Source organism: Dipodascopsis tothii, assembly GCF_038497935.1.
Source record: "Dipodascopsis tothii strain CBS 759.85 unplaced genomic scaffold V1510scaffold_23, whole genome shotgun sequence".
Classification (NCBI taxonomy): Eukaryota; Fungi; Ascomycota; class Lipomycetes; order Lipomycetales; family Lipomycetaceae; genus Neoaidaea; species Neoaidaea tothii.
This window is the reverse complement of record NW_027118007.1, coordinates 127013-146167: the sequence shown is the minus strand read 5'-3', so window position 1 is coordinate 146167 and position 19155 is coordinate 127013. Positions and strand designations below refer to the sequence as shown.

General features: G+C 69.9%; 10 protein-coding genes across 10 annotated transcripts; 6 read left to right on the top strand and 4 right to left on the bottom strand.

Moving 5' to 3' along the window:
- Window positions 1-1429: 1429 nt before the first annotated feature.
- On the bottom strand, window positions 1430-2961 carry V1510DRAFT_419736 (uncharacterized protein). Its single transcript, XM_066934341.1, has 5 exons — window positions 2850-2961; window positions 2738-2817; window positions 2489-2706; window positions 2179-2402; window positions 1430-2146 (listed from the first exon to the last, which is right to left on the bottom strand). Exons 1-5 carry the CDS (start codon window positions 2886-2888, stop codon window positions 1589-1591), a joined length of 1119 nt encoding a protein of 372 aa, XP_066787942.1. The 5' UTR covers window positions 2889-2961; the 3' UTR covers window positions 1430-1588.
- Window positions 2962-3582: 621 nt separating this feature from the next.
- On the top strand, window positions 3583-4204 carry V1510DRAFT_419732 (uncharacterized protein). The gene is made up of 3 exons (XM_066934340.1): window positions 3583-3752; window positions 3881-3990; window positions 4021-4204. The coding sequence occupies exons 1-3, from the start codon at window positions 3704-3706 to the stop codon at window positions 4096-4098; spliced, it is 237 nt and encodes a 78-aa protein (XP_066787941.1). The 5' UTR covers window positions 3583-3703; the 3' UTR covers window positions 4099-4204.
- Window positions 3924-7171, bottom strand: V1510DRAFT_437474 (uncharacterized protein; the record flags this gene model as incomplete). Its single annotated transcript, XM_066935581.1, has 2 exons — window positions 3924-7098; window positions 7133-7171. The coding sequence occupies 2 exons, from the start codon at window positions 7169-7171 to the stop codon at window positions 4159-4161; spliced, it is 2979 nt and encodes a 992-aa protein (XP_066787940.1). The 3' UTR covers window positions 3924-4158.
- A 197-nt stretch (window positions 7172-7368) lies between these two features.
- Window positions 7369-9832, top strand: V1510DRAFT_404071 (uncharacterized protein; the record flags this gene model as incomplete). Its single annotated transcript, XM_066932209.1, has 9 exons — window positions 7369-7467; window positions 7499-7642; window positions 7674-7923; window positions 7953-8363; window positions 8394-8533; window positions 8565-9301; window positions 9333-9382; window positions 9415-9583; window positions 9616-9832. The coding sequence occupies 9 exons, from the start codon at window positions 7369-7371 to the stop codon at window positions 9830-9832; spliced, it is 2217 nt and encodes a 738-aa protein (XP_066787939.1).
- Window positions 9833-9870: 38 nt separating this feature from the next.
- On the bottom strand, window positions 9871-10625 carry V1510DRAFT_419717 (40S ribosomal protein uS17). The gene is made up of 2 exons (XM_066934339.1): window positions 10493-10625; window positions 9871-10424 (listed from the first exon to the last, which is right to left on the bottom strand). The coding sequence occupies exons 1-2, from the start codon at window positions 10535-10537 to the stop codon at window positions 9999-10001; spliced, it is 471 nt and encodes a 156-aa protein (XP_066787938.1). The 5' UTR covers window positions 10538-10625; the 3' UTR covers window positions 9871-9998.
- A 976-nt stretch (window positions 10626-11601) lies between these two features.
- Window positions 11602-14418, top strand: V1510DRAFT_419713 (uncharacterized protein; the record flags this gene model as incomplete). The annotated part of the gene is made up of 2 exons (XM_066934338.1): window positions 11602-12278; window positions 12657-14418. Coding segments are annotated over exons 1-2 (2350 nt in total), but the record flags the coding sequence as incomplete, so codon positions are not given.
- A 778-nt stretch (window positions 14419-15196) lies between these two features.
- On the top strand, window positions 15197-15978 carry V1510DRAFT_419712 (Spc7 kinetochore protein-domain-containing protein; the record flags this gene model as incomplete). Its single annotated transcript, XM_066934337.1, has 2 exons — window positions 15197-15656; window positions 15689-15978. Coding segments are annotated over exons 1-2 (743 nt in total), but the record flags the coding sequence as incomplete, so codon positions are not given.
- A 435-nt stretch (window positions 15979-16413) lies between these two features.
- V1510DRAFT_419711 (uncharacterized protein) lies at window positions 16414-16881 on the top strand. The gene has a single exon (XM_066934336.1). It carries the CDS (start codon window positions 16481-16483, stop codon window positions 16856-16858), a length of 378 nt encoding a protein of 125 aa, XP_066787935.1. The 5' UTR covers window positions 16414-16480; the 3' UTR covers window positions 16859-16881.
- V1510DRAFT_419710 (uncharacterized protein) lies at window positions 16773-17541 on the bottom strand. Its single transcript, XM_066934335.1, has one exon. The coding sequence runs from the start codon at window positions 17484-17486 to the stop codon at window positions 16863-16865; it is 624 nt and encodes a 207-aa protein (XP_066787934.1). The 5' UTR covers window positions 17487-17541; the 3' UTR covers window positions 16773-16862.
- A 396-nt stretch (window positions 17542-17937) lies between these two features.
- Window positions 17938-18731, top strand: V1510DRAFT_185660 (uncharacterized protein; the record flags this gene model as incomplete). Its single annotated transcript, XM_066930442.1, has 1 exon — window positions 17938-18731. A coding segment is annotated over exon 1 (787 nt), but the record flags the coding sequence as incomplete, so codon positions are not given.
- Window positions 18732-19155: the final 424 nt, after the last annotated feature.

The window sequence follows — 19155 nt, the reverse complement described above, 5'->3', positions numbered from 1 at the left end:
CACGCCCACGCGGCGCCGCTAATCCTGTCGCATTCGATCAGCCCTAGGCCTAGCACTGGGTGTCGCAAACAAGCTCGACCTGCCAAATTCTAAAATGAAAAGCCTAATTTCACCCGTGGCCATGGAACGACCGGCATGCTTCCAGCGAACGCTCAGCCCCAAATACCACGCTTCTGTTGTCTCACTTTGCATGATCCTGCGTCCACCACGCCGGATCGCTGCTCGTCTGCCGGGCCGCGGCGCTCCCCCTCATCCGCCGCCCAGCCGTCGCCTAGCGCCACTAGCACGTTTATGCACCGTGTCTTACCGCCACGCCATCCGACCCGACCCGCGTGGCGACTGCATACCCCTCCGCCCCGCCTTCCTGACCCGCGGTTGCGTCACAGAGCCACACCGTGGCTGGTGCCGCCTCTAGGGCTTGTCTCGCCGTGTTTAGGGCTCGCCCTCGCGCCCTGAGACTGTCTTTCTGGCCGCGACCGCCGCCGCGATTCGCGCCGCTGGCGATCGCGCCCCCCATCAGCGCGCTGCCCACCGCCCACCGCCCGCCGGTCGACGCCAGCCCACGTCCTCCCCGCGCCGCCATCGGCCGCGCCGCGACTTATCTCGCCCGCCGCGCGGCGACGCCACTGCGTCACCGCAGCCTCAGCCTGCAGGGCATCGTGCAGCCTGGGTGCGGCCAGATGCGTCGGCGGCCACTGCGTCGCGCCGCGTCCGATGACACTTCATAGTCCAACCAGATGAGGTGGCCTCCACAAAACGTGGCCCGCTATCTGCCGGCCCCAGCGGGCGCGATGGGTCCGTGGCCGCCTCGGCTGCAAGACGTGCGTCGCTGCAGGCCCTGCAGACTCTGCGCCAGCGTTTGTGCCCGCAGCTCCCGCAAGAGCCGCAGCCCGCCGGCCGCCGGCCGCAGGTCGGCTGGTCTTGGGCTGCACGGCCACTGCTGCTGCCGCCGCCGCACCAGGCAGCCGTGCGGCTGGCCACGGCCGGCCACGACCGTTGTGCAGGCCGCCGTCGCGGATCGGCATCGACCTCGATCGGCCGGCCGCTAGCTGCTAGCTCGGCCCTAGGCCTCGCGGGTTATCTCGCGCGGCCTGCAGGCCCCAACGACGCGGCCTGCGGGCCGTGCCTGGCACATGACGGCGACCCCGGCTCGCGGGCCGGCCGTTGACAACAGGCGGCGAGCCGGGCGAGCACGCACGCGCATTGGCCAGACCGTTGCGCTGGGGTCGGCATGCGTCCGCTGCATGTCCGCGGCCAAGGCGCACATGGGCCGGCAGCCGTCCAGCGCCTGCTGGGCGCAGTGCACCTGCAGCGCGGCCTGCCGGCGGGCTGGGCGCGTGCTCGGCGCCGTTCCAGCCGGCGGGGTCGCCAACGGCAGGCCGCCAGGTGGCTCGCCAGGTGCCCCGCCGCCGGCCGGTCGGCACGCTCGTGGATCGTCGAACGTAGATTACACCATAAAAACTATAGACTAGGAGCGTCGGTGGTGCGCCGAGCTGGCCGCCGCCGGCGCGGCGGCCGGATCGATCGAGCAGCCTTTTTTTGGGCCGGCCTGGCCGGCACCGGCCGGTGCCGGTAGCCAGCGGGGCGTCTAGCGCGCCCACGGCGGGGGCGCGCCGCCGCCCTGTGAGCGGCGGGCCCACGGCGGGGCCGCGCCGCCGGACGGGCCCGACGGCGGCTGGCGCTCGTCGGGCCGGAAGCCGCCGTTGCCGTGGTCGTAGCGGTCGCCGCCGCGGGGTCCGGAGGGCGCGCCGCTCGGTGGCCCGCCCTCGAGCATGCGCGGGCCGGCGCCGGGCTCGCGGCCGTTGAGCTCGAGCATGAGCTTCTCGTACTCCTGGTCGTTCTGGTTGCCTCCGTAGCCACCGCCACGACCGCCGCCGCCGCCTGCGCCACCGGCGCTGGCGTAGCGGGCGTACGGGTCCGGCCGCTCCCTACAGTCCCGAGCGAAATGACCCGCATTTCCGCAGTTCCTGCAGATGATGTTCGCCGTGTAGTTGCGCGCGTTCGGGCAGTCGTACTTGCGGTGGCCGATCTCTCCGCAGTTCTGGCAGGCCTGGTTCTCGTCGTCGCGCAGCGTTCCGTTGAGCGCGGCCAGCTCGCGCAGCTGGTTGCGCTTGAGCTCGTTCTGTCCCTCGGGGATGGAGGCGGCCTGGGGTCAGCGGGGCGGGCGACGGTACGTACCGCCTTGATGACCTTGTTGATCAGGTCGATGGCCTTCTGGACCTTCTCCTCGGTGTCGGCGATGACCAGGCAGTGCAGGTCCTCCTCGAGGCTGGACGTGTAGGCCGCGTCGGACCGGCCCTTGCCCTCCTTGACCGAGCCCTTGCCGCGGATGGCGATGCGCGCGCCCGACTCGGTCTCCATCTTTTTCAGCGTGTTGCCGCGCGGTCCGATCAGCTGTCCGACTGCCCTAGAGTTAGAGAGGTTCACACGAGGAGCGGCGCGGCGCTGCGCGCCGCGCGCAGCAAAGAAAAGAAAAATGGGGACGGACTGAAGTTGATCTCGGGGTGCTCGTTCACGGGCACGAAGACCTTCTCTTGGGTCTTGAGCGGCCGGCGGTAGTCCACCGGCGGCTTGTAGTCCGGGATTGTCTTGGTGGCCTTCTCGACCAGCCGGTGCCGCTCGTCCTCGAGCTTCTTGCGGTACCGGAACTCGCGCGTGTTTATCCGCTTGCCGTTGGCGTCGTACTGCGGCGGCGGCGAGGGCGACCTGGCGTCAGCGCGCCCGGCGCGGCACTTACCGCTCGCTGTCCTTGGGGATGATGTCGCCGATCCGCAGCTTCTGCGAGATCTCCTCGATGCGCAGCGTGAGCACGTACGCCTGCTGTCAGCGCCGCGCGCGCGTGTGCCTACCTCGACCTGCTCCGGCGTCATGCTGCCCGTGATCTTCATCGGCAGGCTGATCAGCTCGGCCACCCGGTTGTCCTCCACCGGCGCCCACCGGCTGCGCCGCTTGCGCTTGCGCCGCGCCGCGTCCGCGTCCCGCGTCGGCGACCGGCCCCGCCGCCGCTCCTCGCCCGTGATCTCCGGCGTGAACAGGTCGTCGAGCGAGAGCCCGCCCGGCGGCGGCGGCGGCGGCGGCGGCTCGTCCCCGGGCGGCGGCGGCGGCATGTCATCGCCCGGCGGCGGCGGCGGCGACGGCGGCGGGGGGTACGCCGGCATGGGGGCGTCCGCGCCCCGGCGCCGGCTGCCCAGCGGGATATTGTTGGTTCCTGCCGTCAGATCTGTCGCGCCCGCGTCGGCGCGCCGACGGCCATCCGCCCGCGCGCCCGCGCCATCCAACTCACCGGTGAACCCCATGTCTGGCTTGCGTTTGAACATCGACGGAATAACGCTTCCGCAGGGTGTTACTGCTGACGGTCGTCGTCGTAGCTGCGTTTTTGCATTTTTTTTTCTGGCGTAGTGTTTGCATCTCCACAGCCCTGGTGTCACCCAGGGTTGGGAGTTTGACACCGCGGGCTCCGGCGCCGCCGTCTGACCCCTGCCCGCCCGGCGTGACATTCCGGCCCCGTTGCCCTCCGCCGTCCACACCGCCGCCGGTAACCCTGTCGTGACACGCCCGCCCGCCAATCACCGCCGGGCCTTTGTCAATTCTTCGCTCCATCGTCCGCCCAGCAACGAAACCATCTCCGTTCACGCACCCAGATTTGCCGGACCCGTCGCGAGCCGGACACCAGGAGCACCCATCAGCACAAAACACAGACACGATGTCGTCGGGATTCGGACGCAATGGCGGCCCCGGAAAGTGCTTTGCCTGTGAGTTTTTTTGCGCGACGCCGGCTCTCAGCGCGCTCGCCGGCTCTGACCTGCGCGGGGCCGCTGTGGCCCTGTCTGCGCGCCAGTGCCGGCCGCGGCTGCCGACCCCCAACACCGCTGACCGGCAGCTTTCCAGGAGCTCATGATCTGCTACCACGTCGATTCCGAGGTCTCTGCGCCGTCGCAGTGCAAGAACACCCTCAAGAACTACCTGTCGTGTGTCCAGGGCAGCATCACGGTACGTCGGCCGCAGGCCTAGCTGACCCAGACCCCGCTCGTGCAGAAGGACGTGGTCGAGACCATCAACAAGGCCTCGACGGTGCCGTACCTCAACCGCGCCGAGTAGTACATAGCATAATACAACGTCGTTCGCATTAGTCCGTATGGTACAGGGTATGTACAGTATCTACATGAGGGCCACGGCCAGGCCGGCGCCGGCCGCGACGACCGCCCGGCGGCCCTGGAAGTCGAAGGTGTCGAGGCAGCCGGTGTCGGCGACGACCGTGTACTGGTCGGCAACGGCGACGAGGCCGGCGGGCGTGAGGGCCCAGCGCTTGAGCCGCTGGTCGACGGCGCACGAGACGACGACGTCGGGCGCGAGCTGCGCAATGTCCGTGACGGTGGAGGCGTGCGCGCTCGGCAGACGCGAGACGACCGCGGGCGCGGCGTCGCCGAGCGCGACCGTTGTGTAGGCGATGCTGTTGTCGTCGCCGCCGGTGACGATGGCGGTGACGGCGCCGGGGAGGAGGAGCATGGCGCGGATGCTGGACTGGTGGACGGCGACGGACCAGAGCGGCGGCGGCAGGTCGGCGACGGCGACGACGGCGCGGGCGCAGAGGCCGGCGGCGACGACGTCGACGGCGCCGGCGAGCGCGGCCGTGACGTCCCAGCACGTCACGAAGCCGTCCGAGCTGCCGGCGAGGACAAACACGCGGCCGCGGACGACGGCCAGGCCGGTCTTGAAGATGCAGCACGTCTTGTAGCGGCCGGCGGCGGCCAGGCCGAACGACGCCGCGGCCACGTCGTAGACCCAGACCCTCACGGTCGAGTCCGAGTACACGGCCGGGACGACGAACCGGCCGGCGCCGGCGGGCACGACCGCAAAGTCCATGACGCGCAGGTCCGGCACGGCGGCCGCCGGCGGCGCGGCGGCCGCAGGGACGATGTTCCAGCGGCCGGCGGCCTCGGCGACGTTCCACGCAAAGAGCTCCTCGCGCGCGCCGGACGAGAACAGCACGTCGCCGGCGGGCGCCCACAGCACCTGCTGCACGCCCGAGACGTGTTTGCGCAGCGAGCACAGCATCTCGAGCTCGCCGGACGCGTGCAGCTTCGACAGCCGCAGGCACGTGTCCTCGGAGCCGGTGGCCACCAGCCGGTAGCCGGCGGTGGCGTGCGGGCTGACGGCGACCGCGCGGACCTCGCGGCCGTGCGTGCCGTTCTGGACGATGCCGCGCGCAAACGGCGCCGTCGCGACCGAGCGCGTCCGGTACACCTGCAGGGTCTTGGTGTACATGAACGCGTAGTCGTCGCCGTCGGTGACGAGCTGCCAGTGGCGGTGCGGGCCGCCGCAGACCTCGGCCATGATCTCGTACTGCTCGGTCTCGTCCCAGATGAAGAACAGGTTGCTGCGGAAGCCCCAGACGAGGACGTGGCCGTTGTGCACGCGCGCGCCCTCGATGCCGCCCCGGGGGATCTTGTTGGCGTGCCGGCGGACGAGGCGGGGCGGGCCGCGGCCGAATTCGACCGAGCAGATGCCGTACGAGCCGCTGCGGGACGTGACCAGCAGCTCGGCCGCGCCGGGGCCGTCGGCCACGCGCGTGATGCTCGTCATGCAGTCGTCCGAGACGACCCGCCGGAAGCAGTGCGGCTCGGGGCCGCCCGCCAGGTCGTAGACGGCGAGCGCGCCGAACCGCGAGCCCACAAAGAGCACGCCGCCGGCCGAGTGCACGAGCGCGGACGCGATCGGGAACGTCGGCGGCAGCGCGAGCGTGTGCGTGGCGCGCAGCTCGAAGCCGGCCGCGGTCGCCGCGACCGCGTGCACCGCCAGCGAGGCCTCGTTGGCGAACTGCACGAGCATGTACAGCGCGTCGCCGTGGCGGACGGCCACGAGCTCGGTCACCTTGCGCGGCCGCGCGGCCGCCACGACCAGCGGCGGCCGCGCGCCCGTGGCGTCGACCACGAAGACGTTGCCGGCGCGGTCGCCAACGCAGGCAAAGTCCGTGCCCGGCCAGCCCTGCAGCTGGCTGTAGCTCGACAGCCGCGGGTCGTGCAGCACGGCCGACCACCGCGCGCGGTCGCCGTCGTACAGCAGCACGTACCCGCCGGCGGTCGTGAACACGGACCGGGCCATGCTCAGCGCGACGTAGTGCTTGATGGCGCCGCAGTCGGCGCCGACCTGCCCCGCGATCTCGGCGAACTCCCAGCACTCGTGGCCGCCGGCCGCGCGGGCCTGGCGGTCGAGGTCCCACAGCACCACGCGGCCGTCGCCGCCGCCCGTGGCGGCCACCGCGCCGCCGCCGCCCAGCCCGAGCGCCCACACGTTCTTGCCGGTGTGGCCCTCGAGCACCTGCGTGCACCGCAGCCTGTCGCCGTCGCGCGTCCACACGCGCGCCGTGCAGTCCTCGGACACCGACACGACGTCGTCGCCGCGGAACCGCAGCTCCCAGATGCGCGCGAGGTGGCCCCAGCCGACGGCGACGCAGCCGCCCGTCTCGAGGTCCCACAGCCGGATCGAGCGGTCGTCCGAGCACGACACGGCGTGCCGGCCGTCCGCCGACACCTGCACGTGGAAGATCGAGCCCTCGTGGCCGGTCAGGTCGTGCACCACGCTCGCGTCGCCCGCGTTCCAGACCACGATCGACCCAAAGACCGTGCCGGCCGCGACGAGCACGTCCGCGCCGCGCACGGCGATCGTGGCCGAGTACAGGATGCAGCGCACGTCGCACGCCACCACCGACACCACGTTCTCGCAGCCGTCGTCCAGCCGCAGTAGCTGGTTGTGTGTCGTCAACAGGCACGCCCGATCCGCCTGATCCCACGCGCCCGCAATGATCCAGTCGTGCGCAGCGAACTCGGCCGCCACCCCGCCGGCCGTCAGCGCGTCCGTCGCGATGAACGCGAACGATTCTGAGCCCCAGACTAGCACTCGTCGGCGGCCTGCGTCAGCTTGTCCCGCCGTCGACGTACCGATTGCGATGCCGTGCACCTTGTTGCGCGCCGACACGCGCCAGCGCGCTGCCAGCCGGCCGCTCGCCCACTCGTACACGCGCACGGTGACGCCCTGGCCCACGAGCAGCAGCGGCCCGTGGAAGGCCAGGGCCGTTACGGGGCCGTAGAACTCTTCGGTCTGGGTCAGCGCCGCCGCAGCGCGCGCAGCTCACCTCCCACAGCGCCAGCGTCTGCGCGCCTCTGTCGGCCATGTCTCGGGCGGTCACGGCGAATTGCGCGCTGGTGGCGGCAAATCGACGGCTGGCGTGTTGTTTGGTAGAAAAAATTTGGCGGCCTAAGCACAGCGCGGGCGTGTGGGAGAATCATGCGTGAGCCGCACGAGCCGCACGGCGAGCCGCACGATTGTTTGATAGACCTCACGACGCGGCAGTACGGGCAGCAGCGCCCCATGGCGACCACCCCGGGCGACTTTGACGAGGACGCGCTCCGGCGCGACCTCAAGATGTACATGGCCGAGCTGCGGAGCAAGCAGGAGCGGCTGGTGGACGTGAGTGGGCGCGCGGCGGAGCTGACAACAGGGCCTGCTCGTGGCCGCGCGGACCAAGGCCGCGCAGATGAGCGAGCAGCTGGCGGCCCAGGCGGCCGGCCACGGGCGGCACTCGATCATGCAGTTCACGCCGACGGCGGCGCCGGGCGCGACCAGCCTGCGGTTCACGATCGACGTAAGTGCCGGCGGCGCCGCGCTGACGCCAGACGTACGCCAAAGAGGGCAGCGCGCCCACGCGCGAGCACGTCAGCCATCTGGCGGTCGCGCTGCCGCTGACGGAGACGCTGCCGCTGTACAAGGACTACACGCCGCTGTCGCTGGACGTGCAGGTGGACGACGACGAGTACCTGCGGTACCTGCCGTACTTTGGCGAAAACGAGGAAGAGGCCGGGCTGAACCTGGAGGAGGCCTTCGAGGACCGGACCGGGAGCCTGCAGGAGCTGCTGCAGCTGGCGAGTACGTGGCGGCCGGGCGCGCTGACGCAGAAACGCGGTACATGGCGCGGTCGTTCGGGGAGCTGATCGGCCGGTGCGAGATCTCGCGGCTGCAGCTGGCGTCGTACTTCTTCCACAGCGGCACGGGCGAGAGCCTGAGCCGGCTGCTGGGGGTGTCGGGCGCGGACAAGGACGACGTGGACGAGAAGCGGCTGGAGCTGCTGGAGCGGCACACGGAGCGGCTCAAGGCGCGGGCGGCGGCCCGGGTCGAGCAGTTCTGCCGGGCGTACGGCGAGGTCACGGGCGTGAACGTGGTCGACATCCTCGGGCTGATGCCCAACGGGGCGCTGGTGGGCGCGGAGCGCGCGGAGCGCGCGGCGGACGAGGCGACGCCGTACTCGATCGACTCGTACGCGTCGCTGCTGTGCGCGTTCTGCTGCATGCACGAGTGCCCGTGGCACAGTGAGTGGACGCGCGGGCGCGCTGACGCAGGCGCCGGCTACAGCTCGGTCGGGCCCGACGGCGAGACGCGGGCGGCGGACGTGCACGAGTTCAAGAACCACAACAAGTCGACGGCGGCGCAGAACATGTTCCCGGACGACGAGGCGTGCTCGCGCGAGTGCTTTCTGCTGGTACGTGGCGCGCGCGCGGCGCTGACGGCAGCGCAAGAAGCCGGCGGGCCGGCCGGCGGCGTGGACGGACGAGGAGCGCGCGATGGTGCGCATGACCGCCGGCGTGATGCGCGCCAACGCGCGCACGGCGTGCCTGCTGGCCACGATCCTGGCCCGGCCGTGCGCCGAGATCCACCAGCGGCTGGCCGAGGACGGCGGGGTGCCGGGCCGGCGGGCGGCGGCGGTCGCGCCCGCGTCGACCGCGGTCTACCCGGCGCCGGCGGCCGCGCGCAAGCGCAAGACGCCGCTGCAGTACCCCGACGACTGCGCGCTCAGCGGCGACCACCTCAAGCGCGGCAACGTCAGCCCGTGCATGCACGACGGGCCGTGCGGCGACACGTGTCCGTGCGTGCTCAGCCAGGTGACGTGCGAGAAGGCGTGCGGGTGCGGCTCGGGGTGCCGGCGGCAGTGGCGCGGCTGCCAGTGCACGGCCGGCCGGTGCCGCACGCCGGCGTGCCCGTGCTTCAAGTGGAACCGCGAGTGCGACCCGGACCTGTGCCGGCTGTGCGGCGCGGACGACATCCTCGACCCCAAGAACCGCGACATCCTCGAGGACAAGCGGCTGTGCCGCAACGTCAACCTGCAGCGCGGCATCGGCAAGCGCACCATCCTCGGCCGGTCGATTGTGTCCGGCTGGGGCCTGTTCGTGGGCGAGCCCATGAGGCCGGACGAGTACCTGGGCGAGTACAAGGGCGAGCTCATCTCGCAGGACGAGGCTGAGCGGCGGGGGTACGCGCGCGCGCGGCGAGGCTGACGACAGCAAAATCTACGACAAGCGCGGCGTGTCGTTCCTGTTCGAGTCGACCAAGGGTGCGTGGGCGCGCGCGCAGAGCTGACGCCAGACCAGTGCGTGGACTCGATGAAGGCCGGCAACAAGCTGCGGTTCATCAACCACTCGCGGCAGAACCCCAACTGCCACGCGCGGATCCTGCTCGTGAACGGCATCCACCGGATCGCGTTCTTCTCGCGGCGGCACATCAAGCCGGGCGAGGAGCTGTTTATAGACTACGGGTGGGTGGACGCGTGCGCGGCGCTGACGCTAGATACAACAACAAAACGATGAAGTTCGTGCCGCTGGATCTGCCCGGCGCGCGCAAAAAACAGCGCCAGAAGGTGTACAAGGCCGAGGACCGGTCGGCGTCGGAGGAGTCGCACGCGACGCACGAGACGCGCGACAGCGACAGCGCGACGCCGACGCCGGTGCCGCCGGAGCGGCGGCGGCGCAAGAGCCTGGGCATGTCCAAGCTGCGCAGCTACTAGCGCGCAGCGCGCGCAGTCGCAGGTCGGCTCCAAAAACGTACTCTGATATATTTATTTGTCTTGTCGTGAAACTATGTGTGAATGCGGCAATGTACAAGGAAGCTGTTATATTATAAATACTACATAACCGACTAAACAACACAACCGATTAACTTTTATAACACGTCTAGAACTTGCTGAACTGCTTCTTGCCGTCAGAAGCGGCAGCAGCGATGCGCAGGACGTTGAATCGGACGGTCTTCGAGATGGGACGGCACTGACCAACGGTGACAACGTCACCCTCCTGGACACGGAAAGCGGGCGACAGGTGGGCGGCGATGTTCTTGTGGCGCTTCTCGTAACGGTTGTACTTGGGGACGTAGTGCAAGTAGTCGCGGCGGATGATGACGGTACGGTGCATCTTGGTCGAGACAACGGTTCCGGTCAGGATCTTGCCGCGGATGGAGACAAGGCCGACGAAGGGGCACTTCTTGTCAATGTAGTGGCCCTGGATGGCCTCCTTGGGGGTCTTGAAGCCAAGGCCGACATCCTTGTACCAACGCTTGTTGGCCTTCTTGCCCTTGGTCTTCGAGTTGAGGAAGATATGGGGTTGCTAGATCCCGGTCAGCCGCTGCTCGGGTGCCGCGGCGTCCGGCCGGACGCCGGCTCGAGCCCACTCACCTTCTGGAAAGCACGCTCAGACTGGACGGTCAATTCGGTGGCCATTTTGACGGTGATGTAAAATGAGTTGTTGATACAGAGAAGTGAACTGCAGAACGAATCTATAGGGCTACCTGGGATGTATAATTTTTGGTGTTGGCCGCCGGGCGTTCGCGCGTGACTGCGAAAAATTTTGCGCCCGAGCCCTAGTAGGGTTTGCGCGGGTGACCGCCGCGCCACGGCGCCAGCGTGTCACCTAACACGTGACTTTGTTTACCGCGCCGCGCGCTTGTCCCCATTCGGCGCCTAATGTCCAAGCGACGCGACAAACATCCTCACCTGCGCGACACACCCCCATCAGCCGTCAGCGGCATGGATCCTTCTTCGTCCAGCCGGCGGCGGTCGCCGCGGACGCGCAAGTCCATGGCCCTGTTTTCGTCCGATGCCAAGGAGAACGTCACTGCGTCGGCCTCGTCCACCCGGAAGCGATCAAAGAGCTTGGGTCCGGGCGATGAGGCTGCGCCGTTGCAGGCCCAGCGCCCGCTCGACAAGTACCGCAGGCCAAGCGCGGTAAGCGGGTGACACGGCCAGGCTGACCCCAGACGCCGCGCGGCATCCTCAAGCCGTCGTACAACGTCAACGATGACAACTACACCGTCATCGGTGTCATGCAGGTCTCGAACAAGAAGGACGATGACCGGAAAAAGTCGGTCGACTTCCAGCGCAACATGAACCGGCGCGTGAGCTTTGCTCCAGAGGCGACGCTGCAGTGAGTGGACCCCACAGCGAGCGAGCTGACCGCAGCACGTTTGCGCTCGACCCCGAGATCGACCTGGAGAACCTGCCGCCGCCGACGGCCGGGTTTGGCCAGTCGCCAGGCCGCCGCGGGCTCCGGTTTGACCCGCGGTCGGCCCGGCAGAGCGACTTTGCGGTCGAGGTCATCCCCGAGAGCCACACGTACGGCCGGTACGACTCGGACGACTCGGACGAGGACGACGAGGACGACGAGACCGAGAGCGAGGTCGACATGGAGGACGCCACGGACGTGTTTGACGACGACATGAGCGTGTCGGAGGTCCTGTCGGTGCCGCAGCAGGACTTTCCGTACGGCGCACGCCCGGCGACGGCCGGGCCCGCGTTTGGGTCGGCGTTCGCGACAGCGCCGGCGTTCGCGCCGGCGGCGCCGTACGTGCCGCAAGGCCGTGGCGAGGAGCAGACCATGGAGCTGACGGCGGCGTTTGGCGGCATCACGGCCGACAGGCGCTTTGGCCGCAGCGACGACGAGCAGACCATGGAGCTGACGACGGCGTTCGGTCGGATCCAGCCGGCGCAGGACGACACCGAGCGGTCGATGGACCTGACGTCGGCGTTCGGCCGCATCCACAACTCGCGCGCGCTCTACCAGCCCGACGAGCAGACCATGGAGCTGACGACGGCGCTGGGCACGATTCACGGCGACGCGGACGAGCAGACCATGGACTTTACGCAGGCGCTGGGGCGTATCACAGACGTGCGGCGCGACGACGACACCGTGCAGAGCATGGACTTGACTGTAGCCGGCGGCCTGATCACGTCCGTGCACGAGGCCGACGCCGACGAGACCGCGGACGTGACCATGGACGTGACGCAGGCGTTTGGCAGCATCGAAGAGGCCGAGGACGAAACCATGGACGTGACGCGGGCCCTGGGCGGTATACAGCCGGGACCGGTCGACGACGAGGAGCAGACCATGGACTTCACGCAGGCTGTCGGCCGCATCCGCCGGGCGTCGGCGGCGCCTGTGGCGGACGACGAGGAGACCATGGACCTGACCCAGGCCGTGGGCGGCATCCGCCGGCGCTCGATGGCCCCGGTCGATGACGAGGCCACCATGGAACTCACGCGGGCCGTTGGTCAGATCCACGCTCTTCCGGAGGAGGACGAGGCCACAATGGAGCTGACGCGGGCTGTGGGCGGCATTCGGCGTCCGTCGGTGGCGCCGGCGCCGTACGACGAGTCCATGGACGACGAGGCTACAATGGAGTTTACTCAGGCCGTGGGCAGCATTCGGCGGAAGTCTGTGGCTCCGATGGACGACGAGGCCACTATGGAGTTTACGCAGGCTGTCGGCGGCATTCGCCGGCAGTCTGTAGGCAGCGGCCGCCGGCAATCTTTCGCTGCCACCGGCGACGAGGCCACTATGGACCTGACCCAGGCCGTGGGCGGCATCCGCCGACAGTCTGTGGCCCCAGAGGAGGACGAGGCGACCATGGACTTCACTCGGGCTGTCGGTGGCATTCGCCCGCAGCCTGTGATCCCGGCCGACGACGAAGTCACTATGGAGTTCACTCAGGCCGTCGGCGGTATCAGACGGCGATCGGCGTCTCTGATGGACAACGGAGCTTCCATGGGCTTGCCCCAGCCTGCTGGAACCAGCCGGCGGCAGTCGGTGGCTTCCGTGGACGACGAGGCCACCATGGAGTTTACTGAGGTCATGGGCGACGTCCAGCGGCTACAGCCAGAGGAAGACGAAGCTACCATGGACGTTACCCAGGCTGTCGGCAGCATCCGTCGGCGGTCGATGGCTCCAGTGAGCGACGAAGCCACCATGGAGCTCACGCAGGCTGTCGGCGGCATTCGCCGGCAGTCTGTAGGCCGTGTCCGCCGGCAATCTTTCGCCGCGGCCGGCGACGAGGCCACTATGGACCTGACTCAGGCCGTGGGAGGAATCCGGCGGCAGTCTGTCAGACCAAACGATGACGAGACCACCATGGAGTTCACGCAGGCTGTCGGCAGTATTCGTCGGCAGTCTGTCGCTCCAGCGGGAGACGAGGCCACCATGGACCTCACTCAGGCCGTGGGCGGCATCCGCCGGCAATCTGTGGCCTCAGTGGACGACGAGGCGACCATGGACTTCACTCGGGCTGTCGGAGGCATAAGCCGGCAGTCGGTGGCTCCTGTCGACGACGAGGCCACCATGGAGTTTACAGAGGCCGTGGGCAGCATTCGCCGGCAGGCTCCGGTGGACGAGGCTGCCGCGGAAGAAGCCGCGATGGAGCTCACTCAGGCCGTCGGCAGCATTCGCCGGCAATCTGTGGCCGACGGGGCCGTCCAGGACGCGCCTGCAGACGAATCTGCGGATCAGTCCATGGACCAGTCTATGGATCAGTCCATGGATCAGTCCGCCATGGAGATCACGCAGGCGGTCGGCACCATCGAGCCGTCTCAGGTCGAGTCGGACGGCGAACAGACGATGGAGTTCACACAGGCCGTGGGCGGACTCCACCGGATCTCGGAAGTCACAGAGGACGCGGACTGGTCGATGGAAGCCGACGACCAGACTATGGAGATCACGCAGGTCGGCGGCGTGAACGAGGCGCAGGCCTCGGGCTCGACACAGGTCCCGGAGGCTGCGCCGGCGACGACCCCAGCCGGTCGAATGTCGGCGCCGCAGCCGAGTCCACGCGTCGCGGCCAGCAATTCGGCGACGCCCAAAACCGCGTCGCCAGCGCGCCGCGCCCGCTCGGCCAAGACCCCCGAGGCCAAGATGGCCACGCCGGCGGCGGCCACGCCCAGAATGTACCCCGATCTGCAGGCTATTGTCAACACCGACGCCGGCAGCCCACGCCCGAGACAGGCGAGCCGGCGGGGGTCTGGCCAAGGCGCCAAAGCCGACAGACGGTCGTCGCTAGGCAACGCGCCGGCCGAGCAGACGCCGGAGAAGGCGACCAGAGCGCTCTCGAGCCCCAGCAAGCTGGGGTCGACGCCGAAGCGGTCAAAGACGGACCAGGAGAACAGAGGGTCCGGCCGGCGGAGTTCAAGGCCGTCAGAGCCAACGGCCAGAACAGAGGCCGACCAGAACGTGCCCAAGAGCCCGGTCAAACAGGCACGGTCGCCCATGAAGGCGGCACCCGCGCTGATGCTGGAGCCGCCTAAACTGGTCCCGGTCGAGGCCCAGACGCCGAAGGAGCCGCGGCGGCTGTCGCGGCGGCGGTCGTCGGCGGTCGAGGCCGAGACGCCGTCGACGCGGACGACGCGGACGACGCGACGGAAGTCGCGGCAGGCGATCGAAGCGGAGGCGGTCGAGGCGGAGGCATCCTCAGCGCCCACAGCGGCTTCAGCGCCGGCCGGCTCTGTTCTGGAGCCTGGCGTGGGCCCGGTGGAGCCGGTCCCGGAGCCGGCGCCGCCTGCCGAGCCGCTGGCTGAAGCCGACGTCTCGGAGGAGATGGAGATCCTCGAGGAAATGGAGGACGACACCGAGATGGAGCCTCTGGAGGCCGAGGTCACGGTGGCGGAGGCCGTCGCGTCGCCCAAGCTCGAAGACGTCGCGGCTGCGACCACGCCGGGGGCGCGCCGGTCGTCGGTCGCCACGCCCGGCGTTCGGGCCCGGCGCAAGTCCGTCGCCGCGACTCCGGCCGTCACGCCCAGAGCGAGTGCGACCCCCCGATCAGTCCCGACCAAGGCTGCGCCCATCACTCCCCAGACCGGGCTCTCCAAGAAGACGCTCGCGGCCCGGGCCGACATCGAAACGCCTCGGCGGGTGCCGTCGCCGCGGTCCATGGAGCTGCTCAACCGGCGGCGCAGTCTGGTGACCGAGGAGAACGCCGTGCCCGCGTTCCAGGGCCGGCGGGTCAGTCTCGGCACGCCCGAGAACGAGCGGCTCAAGTCGGACATCAACGAGACGCTCGTGAGCTACAACACGACGAGCCTGCAGAAGAAGATCGAGTCGCTGACGCCGCGCAAGTCCACGCGGATGCCCGTGCGGCTGGCGGCGGCGGTCGCCGGCCGCGAGCAGGCCGCCGAGATGCTGCGGCACGAAGAGCAGAGCCTGCTGGCCAAGATCTACTCGCCGCTCAAGAGCAAGTCGGCTGGACCGCTGATGTCGCCGTCCAGGCGGCCGCGGACGCCGATCAAGATGCAGACGATCCCGCTGATGGGGCTGCCGCCGAACAGCCCGCGCACGCTGAGCCCGCTTAAGCCGGCGGCGGCCACGTACCCGGAGCCGCTGGCCGAGGCGGTGGCCGACGAGGAGCGGGTGTCGCTGACCGAGTTCCTGCGGATGACGGCGGTGCAGTTCCTGGAGGGCCTCGACACCAAGCGGCGGCAGCCGGCGTTCAAGCCGGCCGCGGCCGCCGAGGAGCCGTCGGCGGCCAGCTGCATGGAGGCCGAGTTCCTGCACTACCCGATGCTCGAGCTGGCCGAGTTTGTAAGTACCGTTCCGGGCGATCTGACCGACAGAGCTGTCGCGAGCTGCGCGAGAACATCGACGAGGGCAACACGCTGTGCGAGCGGCTCGAGGCCGAGACCCTCGTCGAGAGCCCGGAGGTCTTTCGCGAGTACCTGGCGGCGTCCGTCGAGGAGCAGGCGCAGCTGTGCGCGCAGTTCAAGCTCATCAAGGCCTTTGCGCGGCTGCAGGCCAAGGGCGTGTGGTACGAGTGGCGGGCGAAGCTGGTCAACGGCGTGCTGGCGAGCCTGGGCCAGAACCTGGCCGCGCTGCGCGACGACGACGCGGCGCTGGCCGCGGCCGAGCCGGGGGTGCGCGCGGGCGCGGCCGCCGTGGCGGCCGAGCACGCCCGGCTACGCGCGCGGCGCGACGAGCTGCGCCGGTGGCAGGCCGACGTGGCCGGCGAGGACCCGGCCGCGCTGGAGGCCGCGCGCCGCGACGTGGCCGCCGCCAAGGCCGAGCTGGCCACGCACGAGGCTGCGCGCGCTGGTCTGGCCGGCGAGGAGGCCACGGTCGAGGCCGCCGTGGCCGTGGCGACCGCCCGGATCGAGCGCGCGCGCGCCGACACGGCCGCCGCTCGCGCCACCATCGAGGCCAGCCGGACCGTCGACTGCTCGGAGCTCGTCCGGCTCAAGATGCACTTTGAGAGCGTGCAGCGCGCCACCGGCTGGACGCTGGCCGAGCTCGCGGCCGACCGGCTCGTGCTCGGCTACGGCGAGCTCAAGGCCACGGTCGAGCTTGGCTCGGGCCGCGTTGCGGTCGCGGGGCCGGCCGCGCCGGACGCGGTCGCTGGCTACGTGCTCGACATGATCGCCCAGCGCGTCGGCACGGCCTCGCCAGCCGCGCTGTCGACCGTGGCCCGGCTCTGGCATCTCAAGAAGGTTGTCGACCGCGAGATCGCGCTGCTCGCGAGCCACTACCCGACGCGGGCCGCCGTCGTGGACGGCGCGCTCGTCATCAGCGCGCGCGTCTTCAAAAAGAAGGAGCGGACGCGGCTCGATGTCACGTTCACGCTAACCCACGACCGGCTGGCCGCCTATCCCGACCTGCGCTTCGAGCCGGCCGTCAGGGTCACCTACGGCCCGGCGAGCGCGGCCGACGTGCGGGCACGGCTGGCGGCGGCGCTGGACTGCGACGGGCTGGGCGTGCTGCAGCGCGGCTGCGACCTGGTCCGCGCGATCTGATGTATTAGTAACGCACTACGAAGGAGCAGGCGGCTATGCGGCTATATGCCGCACGCCGTGCGGCTGACGACACCCCGGCGGCCACTCCGTCCAGGTGCCTGTGGCCGCCCGGACGCTTGCGGCGACTGCCGAATGGTGCGCTCTTGACGGGGTCGCCGAAGCGCACGCGCGGGCGACCGACTCCGTAGAGCCGGCTGCATTGGCGGGGCTGGGCCGTGAGCCGCACGAGATGCGGCTCAGCATCATGGTCCCGGGCGCGTCTTGCGGCAGACTGAGCACTGTCAGAACCTGCCGGAGGCCGCTGTCTTCGACGGAATCGCCGCCGCAGGCCCCAGGACAAGCCGCCGGCAGGGACTTGTCCTCTGTCGGACTTTGTCGGACTTCGGCGGGTCGAGTCTTGGGCTGCGGCAGAATGCGGCAATATGCGGCAATATAGCCTGCCGACAGCGCCCCCCTCGACGTAACCGTGGCAGCCGACCCAGTCCGACGGGCTGCCACCGCCGCCGGCATTGCCGCCAGAGACTCGTGTGCTCGGGCCGTTCCGCCGAGCGGACGATCGTGGCTCGTGCGAGGTCAGCCGCAGGGGGTGCGGCTGCATGGACGGCGCCGCACGCGCAGCCGCTCTCATGACGTCGTCCTGCGTCCGTCCATCCGCCGCGGTGGCGCTGAGTCTGCAGGGCCGGTTCGGACCGCGCGGCGTATAGCCGGCGGACGGGCGGCGCCGGCAGCCATGTCGCCCGTGCACAGTGGCGTGCGGGTCAAACCAGCAGCCGACGTTGCCACTCGACGTCACTCCGGCGGCGACTCGGTCCAGCTAGACGGGCCTTACACGGCCGAGCGAGCCCCCACGCGGCATTACGTAATTATGCGGGATTGTGATGGGGCACGTGACTACCCCACGCGGACGCGATTTAGCCGGCGTGCGGGGAACGCGGCCGGACGGCCGCAAGCCGGCCAGCCGGCGGGACGCACGCCGCTACGGCACGCGGTGGGCGCGATGCGGCGGGCGTGATGGGCCTGCGCGCAGCGCCGCGGCTGCCAGGGCCGCGGCCGCGGCCACGGCCGTGGCCACGGCCGGACGAACGGATGAGAAGAGATCGATCGATTAAAACAAGAAACTCCACGGGTGCGGCGCATCCCCAGGACGCGCCGTCGATTAATGCTGGAACCTCTGACGCCGGAAACATACACAACAATGCAGACAATGCAAGACGACTACAGAATCATGTCAAAGTCGTCGACGAGCAGCTCGATCTCGGCGCGCTTGGCAGCCTCGGCCAGGATGTCGGTGAAGGCGGGCGCAAACGCCGGCGCATACGCGGGCGCGTAGGCCGGCAACACGCCAGCGGCCATGTCGGGCTTCGCAAACGGATCCTGCGGCAGTTGCTGCTGGCGCTGCTGGAACAGCTGCTGCTGCTGGCGCTGCTGCTGGACAAAGTCCTCGTAGTACATGTCGGCGTAGGGGGCGGGAGCCGCGTAGGCGTCAAACGGATCCATGGCCAGATCGGCGGCTGGCGACGGCAGCGGCCCCTGACCGAATCCGGGGCCAAACGACGCGGCCAGGTCGCGCGCAAAGTCGGCGTCGAACGTGGGCGCGGACGCCGGCTCGGCCGGCTCCATGAACGAGGCAGTCGAGGCCGGCGACGCCGGCGACAGGGCCGGCGACGCGGGCGTGTAGTAGGGCTCAGGCACGACGACCGCGAGCGGCTCGGCGCCGACGCACGCGGTCGGGAACATCGGGATCGAAGGGTGCACCTGCGGGCCGGCCGTGATGCAGTGGGGGAGGCGTTCACGTTGAGAGACGGGATGTGGAGAAGAAAACCGGACGGGCGCGCGTATATAAGCCTGCGGGCTCTGGGGCAGTGGGGAACCTGGCCTAGGGCGATTTTCCCTGGCCTAGGGTGTTTTCCACACCCGCGTAGACCGCGCTATTGCAAATACGGAGAACCCGGAACACGGGCGGCGGCGTGCCCTACGACGGGCCGCGCCAGCCGCGTGGCTGCGCGGCTTCGGGTGCCTGCCCGCGGCGGCGGAGCAGCGCGGGCGGCGCAGGCGGCGGCAACGCGGCCGCCCGACCGCGCGACGAGCAGGCCGCGGCGGCCGCGGCGCGGCCGGACGGCCGGCGGCTGGGCCGCGGCGGCCTGGCCGTGGCCTGGCCGGCCAGGCTGGATCAGGCCGGGGCGTTCCGACACCATCCGACACGGCCCGACTGGAGCTGGGGTAGCGCCGCACGCTTGGGGCTAGGCCGGCAGGGTTGGGGCACGCGTGGGGGACCAGTCAAAGTGCGAAACGGCAGC